This window comes from Panthera pardus, unplaced genomic scaffold (assembly GCF_024362965.1).
Source record: "Panthera pardus isolate Hobbes unplaced genomic scaffold, ASM2436296v1 HiC_scaffold_22, whole genome shotgun sequence".
Lineage (NCBI taxonomy): Eukaryota > Metazoa > Chordata > Mammalia > Carnivora > Felidae > Panthera > Panthera pardus.
The window spans coordinates 47223286-47241179 of record NW_026526788.1 but is presented as its reverse complement, the minus strand read 5'-3'; the positions used below and the strand labels follow the sequence as shown (position 1 = coordinate 47241179).

General features: G+C 41.6%; 1 protein-coding gene across 6 annotated transcripts in view; it reads right to left on the bottom strand.

Moving 5' to 3' along the window:
- Positions 1–17894, bottom strand: part of LOC109264573 (WASH complex subunit 2-like) — a 61506-nt gene that overhangs the window by 29884 nt on the left and 13728 nt on the right. For 3 of the 6 annotated variants that reach the window (XM_019444932.2, XM_019444936.2, XM_019444938.2), the window contains exons 6-17: positions 16211–16304; positions 15348–15406; positions 14074–14121; positions 11590–11700; positions 10738–10819; positions 10120–10191; positions 9291–9409; positions 8781–8841; positions 7459–7518; positions 6904–7077; positions 4085–4212; positions 2708–2794 (exon numbers count right to left, since the gene is read on the bottom strand). In XM_019444932.2, the coding sequence (XP_019300477.2) occupies positions 2708–2794; positions 4085–4212; positions 6904–7077; positions 7459–7518; positions 8781–8841; positions 9291–9409; positions 10120–10191; positions 10738–10819; positions 11590–11700; positions 14074–14121; positions 15348–15406; positions 16211–16304 (1095 nt within the window). The remainder of the gene's footprint in view (positions 1–2707; positions 2795–4084; positions 4213–6903; positions 7078–7458; positions 7519–8780; positions 8842–9290; positions 9410–10119; positions 10192–10737; positions 10820–11589; positions 11701–14073; positions 14122–15347; positions 15407–16210; positions 16305–17894) is intronic. The other 3 variants (XM_019444933.2, XM_019444937.2, XM_019444934.2) reach the window with 2 other exon arrangements.

The window sequence follows — 17894 nt, the reverse complement described above, 5'->3', positions numbered from 1 at the left end:
TTTTGCAAAAGATCTTGTAGACTCTAAAAAACTTCCAAAATGTGGTGGTGTCAGCCTATGATACAAACTGAGCTGCATGAATTAGAAACATAAAATGGGACACCTATTCCCTTAGGACAGGAACGTGAATACACAAGAGCCAGACAATTAAATAGCACAAGCACATAGTTTCTAAGACCTCTCTGGATAATTTCTTTTTATTATGGAATCCACATCTACTCTCAAACATAGACCTACAGATTTCATTAACTGAGAAGAACTCTTCTCGGCCCAATGGACTCACCTGGACCCCATGGAGTTCCACGGGTTGGCTGAGGTAAAGAGACCACATAGGGGAAGCTACAGGCTCCCACGCCTCTCCTGCATTTTACACACTAGCAAGATTGCATTTCAGGAAAGATCTCACTGCACTGCTTCACTTTTTCTTGCCTAGGCACTCTGACAGTACCCAATAAAGACAATCTATGACTGTGTACATGGGACAAAGGCTTTGGTGGTCGTTATGAAACCTGTCTGCAAATTCTTTTATACTCCTGCCATCAACAAGTGGAGTCTGCATTCCTGCTCTTAAACCCTGGCGGGCCTTTGTGACTGCCTCAATAATGCTGCCATCCAAGGCTAGGTTACAAAAAGCAACACAGCCTCTGCACAGCTCTCTGGGGAATCTCACCTTGAAGCCCTGCGCCACCCTGAGAACCCACCTTCCCTGAAGCTGCCATGCTAGGAGACCACATGGAGATAGAGAGGGGTGCCCCGAGAGCCCCAGCTGTCTGAGTCTTTCTCACCCAGGTACCAGACGTATGAGAGGATTCTCAGCCCAGCCACCTTCAGACTGGAAGCATGTGAGAGACCCTAAGTGAAAAGCACCTAGCTGAACCCACTCCACTTCTAGAACCGTAAGAGATCATAAAACTTACTGGGGTTGTCAGCTACTAAGTTTTGGAGTGATTTATCTCACAGTAATAAGGAACTGGAACACCTTTTAAGTCACGGAAATTGCTCACATTTGGTTTCTTCATGTAATTGACAACTATTTGTTGGCTTCTCAAGTGCCAAGCACTAGTCTAGGTGTGTGAGGAGGATGTTTCCTCCTCTCCTGCTCTCATGCAGCTCATTCTAGCTTATTCTCAGCTTATCTGAGATAACCCACAAGCACACAAGAAGTGTCACACGGCAACACATACCGTGAAGCACAGAACGGAAGAGAGGGCAAGGAGTGCAGCGTGGCACATGCTAGCAGGTTTGTAATCATGCAAAGGGCCATTGGGGGAGACCTCAAAAAAGAACTATAGAAAGTAAGGAAGCAAGGCATCCAGTTTCTGGGAACAGCACTCCCAGAGAGCAGGGGTCAGTGTGGTTGTGCTTGATGAGCAGGAGGCTGGGAGTGTGGATGAGACCAGAGTGTGAGGCCCCAACATGCCGTGCCGATGGGTCAGGAGTTTGGCTTAACTGGAGTCTGGTTAATTCCTATCTTCTGTACACTGGCCGTCAATGAAATATAAGCCTCACAGGTTTTATTTACATCACTGGCAATCACTCCACTTCCAAAGATTTGTTCGTCCATCCTAGCTGTTAGTGCAAAGTAATCGTAAGAGCTTACACCAGAGTTTACAATTTCCTGAAATTACATGTAAATTTCTGCCGTGTCCACACATTTTTCTGTGAAGAGGATTTGTTACATTCTAAGACAGGTCTCTGATCCCCTAAAGGCCTAGCCTAAAATTCGTTCTCAAAGAACCTAGGCCTGTGAGAGTCAGATAAAGCAGTGACACTTCTGAGAGCTGATGCTGTTCCACTGGAAAGAGGTTTCTAGGCGGGAGCCTGTGAGGACCGAGGCTGGCAGCAAGCACTGCCCGCCCACACTGTTCCTGGTCATAAGAGGCTATGCCAGAATACATAACACTATGGCACTACGCCCACTACTCAGTGAGACTACTGAAAAGAAAATGGTATGTCGATTCCTGTAAAAGCATCTCACTCATTGTGGATCAACAAAGAGCCTTCAATTTGAGCCTCCTGAACAGAGTATTTTCCTCCCATGAGATGTACTGGATTCAACACCGCTAAGAGTGAAAAGCATCACTCTAAACATGAGTTTTCAAGATATTAATTTCAGGGGCGCCTGGGTGGCTCAGTCGGTTAAGCAGCCGACTTCGGCTCGGGTCATGATCTCGCGGTCCGTGAGTTCGAGCCCCGCGTCGGGCTCTGTGCTGACAGCTCAGAGCCTGGAGCCTGTTTTAGATTCTGTGTCTCCCTCTCCCTGGCCCTCCCCTGTTCATGCTTTGTCTCTCTCTGTCCCAAAAATAAATAAACGTTAAAAAAAAAAACAACTAAAAAAAAAATTTTAAAAAACAGATATTAATTTCAAAGAAAGAACTACAATACTTAATAAAACGTCTTACACATCTACTGACAAAATCCTCGTTCAGAAATAGTTTCAGGACACCTGGGTGGCTCAGTTGGTTCAATGTCCAATGTCAGCTCAGGTCATGATCTCACAGTGAGTGAGTTCGAGCCCCGCATTGGGCTCTGTGCTGACAGCTCAGAGCCTGGAGCCTGCTTCAGATTCTGTGTCTCCCTTTCTCTCTCTGTCCCTCCCCTACTTGTGCTCTGTCTCTCAAAAACAATAAATGTTAAGAAAAAAAAAATAATTTCTAATGTCATACCCAAGGACTAATTCCCAGAACTAAGAAAGAGAATTCCTTACCTCAGAGTCCTCTTCGTCTGAAAATAAACCTTTTTGAGTCTTTGTTTCTGACAAGGGCTTGGGACTTTTGTTGGAAGGTTGGGTAACCTTTGATGGGAAAAAAAAACAAAAACAAAAACCTGAGAGTTAACAAGAGAACTGGAAAGGAGGGCTTATTCACACGTTCACGTAGAAAACACTCTGAGTCTCTGCTAGGATAAAGCACTAGGCCGTGTGCCAAGGGAATAACGATGCTGTGGACCTAAAACATGTATCAAATTTGTACTAAGAATTAATGCAAAAGAAGTTTCACAAGAAAGAATTTAAAAACTGGTATAAGTTAGGAAAGAAGACAGAAATAGCTCCCTGATAAATCTTTCAGGACAAAGCCTGGATGCAGGACATAGTACAGGCACGGACACTGCAAACAGAGGGAACCGCATGAGAAGAGAAGAACAAGTTGAGACAGAGGGCACATCTGTTGGATCAACAGACTGGGGTAGAACAGACTGGCTACCTACAGTGCGCAAATGCCACATGTATGACTGGAGCCAACATAGGAAGGTAGGCCACCCTAGGAGCCTGCTGGGTTCTGAATGCTAGGACCTAGGTGGTCAGCAGTGGGAAGGTGAGGGTTTCACAGTGAGGACACACAAGATGTGCTTTAGAAAGAGGATGGATCAGGGCACCTGGCTCGATCAGTCAGAAGACCATGCGACTCTTGATCTTAGGGTCGTGAGCGTGAGCCCCACAATGGAAGTAGAGATTACTTAAAAATAAGTAAATGAATCAAGTTTAAAAAAGGAAGGAGGGAACGGGAGGGGAGGGGAGGGAAGACAGATCTAACCATGGAAGATACTAAGGAAAGGGACAGCAGCCAAAAGAGCTTTAAAGCTGATGGGGATGCATCCGGTTGGCCAAATACAGGTTCATTTCCGTATCAAAAAAACAAAACACAAAAAAACCCAAAAAACAAACAAAATGATGCTAATAGTTTATAATAGGTTGAATAGCATCCATGATCCTATAGGGATAACTAAAAAAGCAGGAAAGAGGGAGAGAAAGCTCTTCTGTTCTGTTTGGAAAAATGTCAGCTAATGTAGAAGAAAGGAGAGAATTGGAAAAACATCCTTTGGTACCCCTTAACGTGATTCAGGAAAAGATCATCAATAGATCATCCAACAAAGTGCTCAAATCCAACAAGTGCTCAATCTAGGTGGTAGGCGTTTGGGTGTTCACTGTATTCTTCTTTCACCTTTGCTGGATGTTGCACGATCTTAAGACACCATACACTTGAAAGGAAACACCACTTCCCTCTGGGTTCCAGATGAATTAACAAGATGTCCCAGGACAACACTTAACAAGACTTAACTACATTAAGTCTTCTTTCCCACTCACCTTTTTTTCTGCCCTTGCTTTTTTTTCATCTGTCTGATTCACAGTGGCTTCTGGCAAAGCAGCTGCTTTTTCTTTGAACAGGTCTCCTTCCTCGTCATCAAAGATGCTGGCAGTGGATTTGACTTTGTCTTTAGAAAAGATACCACGGCACAAAATTATACTAAGGTCAAAAATCCCACCACTAAATTCACAGATTAAAAGTCCTCCCCGGGGTGTCTGGGTGGCTCAGTTGGGTAAGCGGCTGACTTCAGCTCAGGTCATGATCTTGCGGTCCATGAGTTCGAGCCCCGCGTCGGGCTCTGTGCTGACAGCTCAAAGCCTGGAGCCTGCTTTGGATTCTGTGTGTCCCTCCCTCTTCTACTCCTCCCCTGCTTGTGCTCTCTGTCTCTCAAAAATAAATAAATGTTAAAAAAAAAATTTTAATAAAGTAAAAAAAAATCCTTCCCTCCCAAGAAGTAAATAGAAAATTATTTTTTTTTATTAGTTATGAAGCAATTTGAAGTGGATTACATTGGATTTTTCAAAGAACACAAAAGAGCCCAAATGAAACACAGGACCAACGATTTAACCACCTGGCTCATACACTCATCCAAGCAGCCAGCATCTTATGCTTAGAGTAGCTTGGACTAGCATAAAAGGTAAATAGAGACCTAAAGAAAGAAAGATTATTTAAGAAGCAATCACCCAAAAAAAAAAAAAAAAATTGGGGGGTGGGGGCACTTGGGTGGTTCAGTTGGTTAAGCATCTGACTCTTGATTTTGGTTCAGGTCATGATCTCAGTCATGAGATGGAATCCCATGTCGGGCTCTGCGTTGGGCATAGAACCTGCTTGGGATTCCCTCCACCCCAGCCTTTCCTTCTGCCCCTCCCCTGCTTCCATGCCCTCTCTCTCACACTCTCGCTCCCTCTCAAAAATAATAATAATAATTAAACAACAACAACAAAAGAAGCAACCGTCCTAGGAATCTGTGAAGTGAGGGCTGACTCCTCTTTGTAAAAAACCAAACTACTGGGGTGCCTGGCTAGCTCAGTCAGTAGAGCATGTGGCTGTTGATCTCATGGTTATGAGTTCAAGGCCCATGTTGGGTGTAGAGATTACCTAAAAATAAAATCTTTAAAAAATAATAATAAATAAATAAAAATTAAAAGTCAATCTACAGGGGCATATAAAAGCAAATACTACTGGAATCTCCCCCATAACTCCACCTGCCCACCCAAACAAGACGACCACTGGGAACACACACATCTAATTCCCCCAGAGGATATGCTAGCATACTCACTTTAGTGATTCACAGGTAAGGCTATAAATGACAACATGATTCTAATAATAGGTCTTAGAATTTATGTTTTTCACTTAATCTGCCTAGGGAATCTTCCCATGTTAACATATACAAACTTCATTCTTTTTAACACTTTACCAAATTCCACTAAACAAGAGAACCGTAATGTAACCGAGGGATGAGCACCTGGGGAGTTTCTGACCTTTCGCTACCAGGAGCACTGCTGCACTGATTGAGCTGTGCATCACTGAAAGGAGGACATTGATTTGTGAACGTCCCAGGGGAGCGGCAGCTGCCAACTTACTTGTGACTCTTAATCAGTTCTCAATGATAACCCACTAAGTGAGAGCCCTCCCAGACCAAGATAGGCACCAGCTTTAATCACTTTCATTTTAGTTGGCCTAGATCTCAGTGTGTTATGCGTCCGTTTGCACTCTTTCTGTAATAAGCAGGTGGTTATTTCCCTCAGGTTTCTTCTCCTATCCTTACTTCTCACAGCCACCCCTGGAAAAGGAGCTAAGTCCAGGAAACATGCTTCTCACTGAATCCTGGTTCATCTAGTCTTATAAGACAGAGTCCTCATGTTGCTGGAAACTGTGTGCACCTAGTAGTTTATCCTTCTTTTCTGGAAAAACACCAAGTGTGACCCACAGACCAGCAATCTCTGCCCACCAGGGAGCCTGTTAGAAATGTACAATCACAGGCCCCAGCCCATACCCACTGCATCTGAATCTGCATTCTGACAAGAGTCCCAGGAGACTCACCTGCACATAAATGAACAAATAATTTAGGAGAGAGACTTCGTGAAAAGACAGGCTTAAATTTGAGGGGAGAAGAAAGGAGAGTGCCAAAGTGGCCAAGGGGCTGAAAACCCTGCCATACAAGAAAAGATCAAGGATATGTAGGCTTTCTGGCCAGAGAGGCTGGGAACTGAACAGCTAACATGTGGCATTCTGTCATATAATTTACTAAGTGCTGCCAGAAGAAAGTGTGATTAAAGCTTTGTAATTCCAGGGGTGCCTGGGTGGCTCAGTAAGTTAAGCATCCAACTTCGGCTCAGGTCACGATCTCACAGTTCGTGGGTTTGAGCCCCATGTCGGGCTCTGTACTGACAGTTCAGAGCCTGCTTCGGATTCTGTGTCTCCTTCTCTCTGCCCCTCCCCTGCTTGCGCGCTCTCTCTCTCTCTCTCTCTCAAAAATAAATAAACATCAAAAAAATAAATAAATAAAATAAAAACTTTGCAATTGCAAAGATCACAACTAGAAATCTTCAGCAGGTATTACAGGGGAACAGATTTCAGCTCTCCATGAGGCAGATAATCCTAGTAATTAGTTTCCAAAGCAGGAAAGATTGGTTGATAAAACAGAGACTTCTAAGGCACCATGACTCCTGCAGCAGAGATGAAGCTCTGTGGCAGGAGGGCTTGAGGAGGGACCCTGGCACGGCAGGACACAGACAACACGACAAGCTTTATGCCCTTTTCCGGTCAACATTCTTTCCCTAGCTGAATTCCCAGAAAAAGAGGCTGGACCAGGTACCTGTCTTGGAAGGTTTGCTGGAGGATGCCGAAAAGAAGTCGTCATCGTCATCGTCATCATCGAAGAGGCCAGCAGGGGCTGGAGGGTACGGGCTTTTCCTTGGAGCAGGCTGCTCAGGTTTCTGTGGTTCCTTCAGTGATGGAACAGAGGTGGCACCGAACACATCAGTGTCTCCTGTGGGTGGAGGGACAGGGCAGCCATAGCTGTGAGCTGGTGTGTGTGGGTCCCCTGGCTTTACAGGGAAAAAAAAAGGACCACCCACCAAGAACATTTAGCTTCCATTCATCCCCAAAATACATTAATAGGACCCAGTCATCCCCACCCTTTACTGCTACAGAACATCCCACGATGCAAATCACCTGGTCACTGAAACACAAGTCCAAGGCCACTGACTTCTAAGAGAATATGAGCTAACACCAGTAAATGAGCTCTTCCCATAGGCTATTTGTTGCCCTCCGAACCGCCTCCTCTCCAGCAAGCAGTTAGATGACAGTTTTAAAAATGACAAAACAGTACTTATTTGCTTTTTAAAAAAGAAACTCTAAATTAGGGTACCTAAAAATACAGAAACAGCTCCTGCTGGGATTTTCTTTCCGGGTTTGGAGGATGAAGACACTAAAAATAAGAAAAAAAAAAATAACCATTTCAGAAAAGATGACTTTTCTTGTTAAATGTACCTAAAATATGTGCAACACAATACACAGCTAAGTGGAGACCTTTTAAAACTAATTTTTCCCAAAAGAGCCATTTTAAAACTCCTTAGCTTTAGCTTATTCTTCTACCAGCATTACTTTTTTATTGGCGTTAATATAATCTAAGCTGTGATTCCCTTGGACGATCACTCTGATCAAACAATAGCAGTGGGGTTAGTTGGGGAAGCCAAGGAAGGGGTAGAACACAACAGGGAAGGCAGAAGCAGAGCAAGCCGGGCTCCTTAACAGTTTCGCCTCTATCCATTCCAGTTGGAGAACAAACAAGTAGAAAGAACAGCAGAAAACGTGAGACATCAACAAAAAGTATGAAGACAGTAACAGTAAAGAGGGAAACTAGCATCCACTGATGCTGAGAAGTGGAGGGCAGGCAGCAGGACATCAAGCCAGCCAGTGTCACAGCAAGTCCAAAATCTGATGACTGATGGCCCAAGGAGACCGCTCACTTCACATAACTAAGTCCCAGTTCCTAAGAACTACCACATGCCTAATGGAATAAAATTTGTTTTTTTTTTCCCTTTTCACGGGTGCTCCACAGAGGATTCTGACGCACACCAGACTATGGAATTAATGACCTCCAACTTATATACAGAATTTTAGAAGTGTTTCTTTGAATTAAAGATGATCAGAGATGCCTGGGTGGCTCAGTCGGTTAAGCATCCAGCTCTCAGTTTCGGCCCAGGTCATGACCTCGCAGTTTCGCGAGTTCAAGCCCCATGTTGGGCTCTGCACTGACAGTGCGGAGCCTGCTTGGGATTCTCTCTCTCTCCTTCTCTTTCTGCCCCTCCCCTGCTCACACTGTCTCTGTCTCTCTCAAAATAAATAAACATAAAAGACTACTGAATTAAACATGATTAAATTAAAATATCCTCAACACTGCTCAAGACTACTTTCCTTCTTTGACTTTTTATGAATTCTCCCCTAAGGAAGAGACAAAACCATGATGTTGGTTTATAAGTGGCACTTTTGGCTTCTCCAAGACATGAATTAGTCATTAGACATGAAAATTAGCTGCTTTTTACTAGACCAAGGCAAGCAGAACAGCTTCCTGCCTAACAAAGAAGCAAGGCCTGGGAACAACTTCAGGGGTTCCATCTCCTAATGAGAAGTAAACTGTCTTAGAAATCTGTTCCCGAACAAGAAGAGTCAGCCTAAATCCGAGCTCACCTGCATTAACAGAGCTTCGAGCTTCCTGATCCTGAGGGGCTTCCGTGAAGAGATCACTCTGGTTGTAATAAAGCATAGGACACAAAACTTCAAAAAAGCAGACGAAAATGTAGTTGCATTGTGGATTTCTAAAGAAAACTACCTCGTAAAGTTTAAAGATACATATTTACTGTCCTGCAAGAAATTCAATTCCAAAGTAAAGACTATGGCAAAATCAGACCCTTAAATGGTTTGGGCCTACCCAGGAACTAAAACACAGAAGAAGACAGCAAATAAGGTAAGAAACAACTCCTCGATCAAGTAAATTATTCATTATTAACACTCTCACATCTCTCTCCATCTCACACAGGACATCAGGGTACAGTATTTTCTCACTTTGTGATTCTTGGTTCAAAATCTCCCAAAATAAGAAAGTAGAAGCAACTTGCAATTAAGAAGCCATTTTTTTCATACCTAATTATAGACCCGTGATGCAACTATGGCGAGCTCCACTGATGACCACGGACTCACCTCCTCATCCTCATCATCAAAAAGTCCCTTCCCTCCACTGAACAGGCCACCTCGAGAGCCAAATGGAGAGAAATCTTCATCAGTCAGCTTGGGGGGTGCGAATAAGTTGTCCTCTTCGTCTAACAAGCAGAAAGGAATGTTTAGCAGGGACTGCTAAAGATGGGTTTGGAACGCAAATTCCCGAGGTCGACCTTTACAACATCGCCAAGCCTGGCCTGGAGTGTACCTAACCACATGTAACAAGAAGTACTTGAGTGCCAGCATTCTGAGGAATTTCAAACAAAAACTTATTAAGCAGTCCAATGAATCCCTTAAAAGGCTCTCTGGGTTCCCACCCTCAACTCCGGAAACGTCTGAAGCAAAATGAACTCCGTAAGTGATCTCTTTTGTCTAGGTCAGTTTCTCCGGAAGCAAGTACATGGTTCAATCACCTTCAGACCTATCTCACTGAGAATATGGGGGAAGCAAGGGCAGACTGAACAAAGATCTGTAGACTGACAATCAAGCAGGAATGTAATGCATGTCACTGTTAAATATAAAAGGGTCCAATATATTCTTTATCGAAAACAAACGCTAGAGATCCCTAGTTTCTATACTTCTGGAGAATTCTAGGTAATGATCGCTATAAAATAATTCAAATCCTTACAGCATTTTTACTCCACATTCAACTCTCCTCCGAGCATCCCAAAGCACACTTTTAAATGCTTTGGGAATGAAAATAGAGAGAGACTCCATTTGTGAATATTCAAAATGGTATTCTACAAATTATGAAAGCGAATTCCTGAATCAAGAGCCTCCTAAAATAACACAATTGAGGAGAAAGGCCTACCATCTGAGGGAGTTCTCCTGTCCTTCTTCTCCTTCAGTGTCTTCCGAGGTTTTCCTTCTCCTATGGACAAAACTTGAAGAATATTTCAGTTCTAACCACACTCAGCCTACCCTTAGTATTTATATACTGATGTTTTACACTTCTGTCATGCTCACGGCTCCTAAGTTAAGAGCAAGACATTCAACTCTGTGTCTCAGCTCCCCCAGAGTCCATGTACTTCAGTCAGCACCTTACACGGCAGGGACTCAAGCTGAACGAATTATTCTGATGTCTTTCCATCCTGTTAAATCACTACTTTACATGGTACATTTATATTTAGTCAAAATATAGGAGTAAATATTAAGCAAAAGATTCTTAATCTGGGGCCTGTGATTCTCCCGGGTTATCTATTAGTCCCCTGAAATTGCAAATAAAATGTTATACAGATGCGTACATATGCATTTTTCTTGCAGGGGGCAGGGAGGGGTCCACAATGTTTAATTATCCAAGAGTCTGTAAACCAAAAAAAGGGCAAGCCTTTCATGCCTTAGTAAAATTAAACAGAGAAATCTGCTCTCAGTGGAGCCCCACAGAGGGTCCTGCACTCACCCACCAAGTTAACCCATCTCAAAGACGTACTTTGCTCTTCCACCTGGCTTGCAGCTTCCCCTTTGATTCGAGCCGCCAGCTCATCAGCAAATGACGTAGGTCGACTTTTTTTCTACACACAGAAAAGACCAAAGTATCACCTGTTTTTGGTAACACACAAACTAGCACAGTTTACTTGTAATAACTAACAAAATTATGTAAACAAAAGCAAAGGGACTAAACGGATTAAAAATTTAACTAAATGAATTTAAACATAGAGCACCCTATATAGATCACTTGAGGAACAGGACTCTTTCCATAGACATGCTCCTTGTTCCTTTTTTTTTTTAATTTTTTTTTAGTGTTTATTTATTTTTGAGACAGAGAAAGACAGAGCATGAATGGGGGAGAGTCAGAAAGACAAGGACACAGAATCTGAAGCAGGCTCCAGGCTCTGAGCCGTCAGCACAGAGCCCGACACGGGGCTCGAACTCATGGACTGTGAGATCATGACCTGAGCTGTAGTCAGACGCTTAACTGACTGAGCCACCCAGGCTCCCTGCCCCCCCCTTTTTTTTTTTTTCAATACTTCACTTTATTACTAGAAGAGAGACAGAAAACTACTATGAGGAATAAGGGGGGGGAAGGTAAGGAGTATTAGGGTCTTAAAAGCCTGGAATCAAATAGATTTTTGAATGATCTACCTTATAAAATCGTAACAACTGGAAGAGAAAGTGGTACTCGTACAGCAACTAGTAATACTCAACCATGATTTTCAAAAGTGTAAATGGAATTACAAATATGCAAAAAGAGACAGTTATCAATAAAAATGACAATAAAAGTAATGAGTCCTCAGTGCCATTTCTAAAACCCTGCCAAGAGAGTGACTATGGTCTTTCTTACAGGTCTGGTATTTTCTTCAATGTCCTCAATATCTTCCTCCTCCTTCTCAGAGTCAGCGAAAATGTCACAACCATCATCGTCCTCTTCTTCATCACTCATTTGTGCAGTGTGCTAGGAGGACAAACCATGAGATTAGAACTAGCAGATAAATAAGGTCATCAAGCTGAAAAAGAGATACTGTCACTCAACCTTAAGGCAAAATGGTGACAGCTTGTCAAATAAGGATGATGATGGTAATGCAGCAAAAGTCAAAGTAACAAATGTACTAAAACAAGTAACATACAAGATTTATTTACAGCGTAAATACTGTACACAGAATGACGAACACTGAATATGTAAAATGTCCACCACTAGAGAAATAATAACCTAAGTAAACATAGTCTTATCTTGATAAGAACACTAATCATTAAAAGCAATAAGCTGTAACAACTGGAGAGGTGTCCACAGCATCAACTGTAAAAAGTGCTAGATGAGAATCCCAGCAAGATACCCTGCCCACCCAACCCCAACACGGACCTCCTCTCTACTGACACAGATACATTTAAAAGCAAAGAAAAGCACTTTTCTTCCATCACATCAATTACCTCTGAAGAGTGTGAGAAAATGAGCACTAGAGGGCTCAAAGTAAGCTTTACCTGTTAAGTTATAATTTTTATAAAAGCAGCCACTGGTATGCATAATTTGTACAACTAAAAAAACATTTTTAAAAAATTGTTAATGTTTAAATCAATAAACTGTGCCAGGCACTATGCTGAAAGTACTTTATTGACTACTTTAATCTTCAGAACCCTGAGGTTAGCTGTGGCACACAAAACCAGTCTATCTTTAACAATACAAATATATGGTTAGGCCAACACTTTTAATCACTATATTGTATTATTTAAAGGTCTGAATTTACAGGCATCTGTCTGGCTTAGTTGCTTACATGCAACTCTTCATCTCAGAGTTGGGAGTTCGAGCCCCCATTGTGTGTAGAGATTACTTCAAAATCAAATCTTTAAAAATTTTTTCAAAATAAGCAAATAAATGTCTGAATGTATCAACCATATTAGTATGTTTTATAGAAATAAATATTCTCTAAAAACTGATTATTAAATCACCTCTGTGAATGGAAAATACAACTACCAACCAAAAGGGACTAAATCCTTCATTTGGTAGTTGAAAACGTTTGTGAAAAAATATGCCCCAATTAGGAAACTGAAGTGCAAACTGGGACTATCTCAAAATACCACTGTACGTATATTATGTTAGCAAAAATCACCATCCCAGTGCTGATAAGATTATGGGAAAATCAGTATGCATGATAAGTAATGAGAATAGTATCAAGAGCCTTTACTATAATTCTACATTTTACTATAATTCTCATTCCTAAGGAAACAGTTCACATAAGCAAAGGATTTCTGCATATGGAAATATATTCATAAATGCACTACTAACTCAAAAATAAAATCCTAGAAATAAACTATTTCCCATATAAATTTAGAGACTACAAAAGAGTCTGTAACTAAAAAGAGACTGTCGTCATAACAGTACGCTTAAAAACACAGAGTTCACAAAGCAAATTATAAAGGTAGTTTAAAATTGTAAGAAAACACTTGTGATACATTAAAATTGCAGAAGATAAACTATGCATATTGTGAAAAAAATATGTCCTTAGAAGGGTATACAAAAATTAAGACAGCTATGGTACAACTGTAGAATTAGATATTCATCTTTTGAGTGTTCCTTAACCTTACTGCTATATTATCCCAAATTTTAAAATACAGGAAGAGGATTCAGGTGAAATAGTTCAGTTTGAGTAACTGGGCCTTCCTTTTTAGAGGCTCTGTTTCCCAATTTTTGTTTTTCACTTTTTTGTTTTCTAAGAAAAATGAAGATAAAGTATAAAGCAAAATTGAAAAAACAAAACAAAACCCAAGACGGTAGTTAACTTAAAAACATGAAATTCTTGGGGCACCTGGGTGGCTCAGTTGGTTAAGCATCCAACTTCAGGTCAAGTCATGATCTCACAGTTCATGAGTTCAAGCCCCACATCAGGCTCTGTGCTGATAGCTCAGAACCTGGAGCCTGCTTTGGATTCTGTGTCTCCCTCTCTCTCTGCCCCCTCCCCTGCTCGCGGTTGCTCTCTCTGTGTCTCTCTCTCTCAAAAATAAACATTAATTAAAAAAAAAAAAACAACACATGAAATTCTTGAAAGAAAATTAGCTTACTAATCCTTACTTTCTCATAAGTCATTCTAAAGTAATTTTTTTTATTAATTTTTTTTTTAGTTGCAATGTAATTAACATACAGTGTTACATCAGTTCCAGGTGTACAATAAAGTAATTCAACAATTCTATACATTACTCAGTGCAATCCCCTTCACCTCTTTCACCCGTTCCCCAACCCAGCTCTCCTCCAAAGTAATTTTAGCATATATTTAGTATATAAGCTATGCTTCGGTTAAAATTTAAAAGCAAAGTCACTTCAGTTCACGAGCCTTACCCGGTTTTGGTCATTGTCACTATGAGTGGCAAAATCTTCATCTGACTCCTTTAGGGGGAAAAAAAGCTGTGTTGTTAATACAGAATTTTGTCACAAGCACAGAAATGACCTCAGGCCTAAGTCTCCAGGGCACATCTATATTCGGTCTCTTTGTACTGATTACTGGTCCCCTGAAGTATCAGGGCGCAGATAAGGTGGACAGTAGGCAGTATCACCAAGAGTTGTTCCAGCTAACGTGGAACTTTTGTAGTTAATTTAAACATCTCTAACAATTTGCTCATACCTATGTGCGCTACCATTGCTAACCTCTGAATTTAAAGTCAGAGTGGCACATTTAATTAATTAAATTATCAAAAGTTGGTTTGTGTGATTTTACACTTTGGACTCTCCACTCTCTATGTTCCACGTAGCAGAACTACTTCATCAGGCCCAGTAGGGGACTATCAGTGTTTCCTACCAGGAATTGGGTGAAGAGTTGCATCAATGGCTAAAAGCACAGGAATTCAGCTAATGACCGTCACTTACAGCCAGATTTTTTAGTAAACCCTTATGTCCCACTGTGAAGTGTTTTGCTTGCAGGGCCAGTGGCAGGAGGGCAGGGGAGGGGGAATGTAGAAATAAGAGAAAAGGAGAAGAAAGGAGCATGCATACAATATTGTCTCCTTTTAGGAATTAACACTCAAGAACTGCTCTTCAAACATCAGTAACAAATATTCCGTCTAAAGGAACAACCCCAGATACAACAGTGGTCAAGGTCCACAGATGCCAAGGTCCTAGAGCAGGAGTAAGATCATGCTCTGTGGCTATGAAGATGCCAGGACCAGCAGCAAAGTGAAAATGTAAGTGGATGCTTTAAGCATTCTTCTGGTCAGGTTTTATAGTAAAAAAAAAAAAAAAAAAAAAAAAAAAAGTTTAAAATATGGTCTTTTCCCCTACAACTACTCAAAGATAGAACCAGGCAGATTCTACCAAAATATCCAAGGTGCCCCCCTTCAAAATATATTGGCAGGAAGAGGCTTTGGTGGGGAGGAGGGAGGAGGGAGGAGAGAGAACAGTAAAAGGGATTAAAGCAGTTTTCCTTGCTTTTGTACACAAGACAAAAAGGAAACTCAGTCCCAAAAGGGGGGGTGGGGGGAACACAGAATATGGTTTTACTATCGCTGTTAAAAAAATCTGTGCAAAGAGATTGCTAATTCACAAACATTTATTTAGCTTGCTAAACACACTCTAAGGTTCTTGCCCACCACGACCTGGAAACACCACGAAGCCCTTACCTCTTCTTCATTCTCTTCACTGTCTGCAATGCTGCCACGGTCGCTGCCTACTGACCCCTCTGGTTAGAAGAAAGATAAAGGGTTATCACCCATATTAATAATAAAACATCCTTAGTTCCTTCTTAAAATCATAAACCACCATACATCAGCATCACCAAGATTTTGAGAAAAGAACCTACACAGACTAACTGTAATTAAAAGTATCTTCACTATAGTGAGGGATAAAACATCTACAGAGTCTTAAAAGATCTCCCCATGAGATACTTATGAATTATAAAAAAAGTTAATGACCAAAGGAAAAAACTGGCCTGTATTCTTCAAAAATGTCAAAGCTGTAAAAAGCAAAGAAAGGCTGAGAAATTATATCAGACTAAAAGAAGACCAGAGATTTGACAACTATATGCAGTGAGTGATCCTGAACTGGAGCCTGGGCCAGAGGAAAAAAGAGCCTAGCCTATAAAGGACACAATTGGGACAGCTGGCAAAATTTGAAATACAACTGAGGATTAGCTAATAGTATTACATCTAGTAAAATTTCCTGATTTTGATAACACACTGTGGCTATATATGAGACTATTTTCAGTTTCAGAAAGTGTTTTCTATACAGAAATATTCTGGAGTACCAGGGCATGATGTCCGCACGATCTCTCTCAAGTAGATTCAGAAAAAATTATTATGTATATATAGAGAGAAAGAGCAAACAAATGTGATGGAATGTTAACAACTGGTAAACCTGGGTAAAGGGTATAGAGGAGTTCTTTGTACTATTCTGACAACGTTCAGGTAAGTTTGAAATTATTTTAAAATAAAAAGGTAAGATACAAATGTTAAAGGTAACAAAAATATTTGGTGCAAAAGAATACCTTCACTAGACAGCTCTCCGAGACCTACATCTTCCTGCTCCATGAATAGCTTTGACCCAATTAAATAAGGTAAAGGACGATCAATGTACAGATCCTGTAAACAATGAAAGGTAATAGCCATTAAATTTTCAGGCTGAAAACTAAGTTTTCCATTTGACATCTTGTTCCATGTGACTACCCCAAACAAATGACATAATGAGAGCGGAGAATAAGAAACACAGCAGGATTCAAAGTACAGAAAACAAAACAAAACAAAACCAAAAACAAAAAAACAAAACCAAAAAACTCACTGATTTTTTCAACGTTTTTTATTTATTTTTGGGACAGAGAGAGACAGAGCATGAACGGGGGAGGGGCAGAGAGAGAGGGAGACACAGAATCGGAAACAGGCTCCAGGCTCCGAGCCATCAGCCCAGAGCCTGACGTGGGGCTCGAACTCAAGGACCGCGAGATCGTGACCTGGCTGAAGTCGGACGCTTAACCGACTGCGCCACCCAGGCGCCCCGCACTGATTTTTTAAAAAGTCAAATCTTAGGTAAAAACAGCAAAGTAAAGCTAAATCACACAGAATCTCCCTTCTCAAGTGCCTAGTTACATTAAAAATGGCAGAGGCACACAAAAAGTTTACCAGTAGTAACCAAATAAGGGTTACAACTTCATAGTAACATGTTCAAAAGGAGGACGAAGGAAAGAACCTGAAAGTTCTGGCCAGCTTTGATACATCCCAGCTCTGCCTTCCTCCCCTAAAAAGCGGCGCTCGTGAGCAAAAATCAACCAATCAACTAACCACTCTTGAGAATCATCAATATTAGTCCTAAATTTGGAAAGAAGCACACTGAGGAAATAACCCAACTGCTTTTACAGGACTGTGGGGGGCAGGTGGGTATGTCCAGGTTTGGGGGTGGGAGCAGGTGTGGACCAGCAGCGGGACTCCTTTACATCGCATCAGAGCAAAGAGAAGGCTGGAACAGAGCACAGAAAGCATGGGCTAGATGAGGAGAAATAGAATAGCAACTATGCAAGTACCTCTGGTCAACACAATGAACTAAAGGCACACATCAAAAAGACTGAGAACCTGTCTGGGAGAAAAAATCACCCAAAGAAGAGAATAATAATATCCCCCAGCAGCACCCACTGCATAACTTAGAAAAGTGAAGTTGGTAAAATTAAGACCAGATTATAAAACAACAGAATGAAATGAAAGAGACAGGGTAGAACGGAGTACCTGTTGGACAGCCTTCCATTCCAGTCCTCAACTTAAGTCCCACCCAAGATGCTTACATTAAAATTTAAGTTCAAGAAAGCACTCCAGGGGTGCCTGGGTGGCTCAGTCAGTTAGGCTTCCGACTTGGGCTCAGGTCATGATCTCACAATTCGTGAGTTCAAGCCTGCATCTGGCTCTGTGCTGACAGCTCGGAGGCTGGAGCCTGCTTCAGATTCTGTGTCTCCCTCTCTCTCTGCCCCTCCCCTAACTCGATCTCTGTCTCTCTCCCTCTGTCTCTCTCTCAAAAATAAATAAACATAAAAAAAAAAAAAAAGCAAGTAAGAAAGCAAGCAAGCAAGCAAGCAGTCTACCCCAGGACAACCTCCCCTCTCCACAGGAAAGGCTGACTTATCCTTTGTAAGGTAGGACATTTGGCCATCATCTCTCTTCCCTACTGAAAAGACCCTGGGGGTGCAGGAG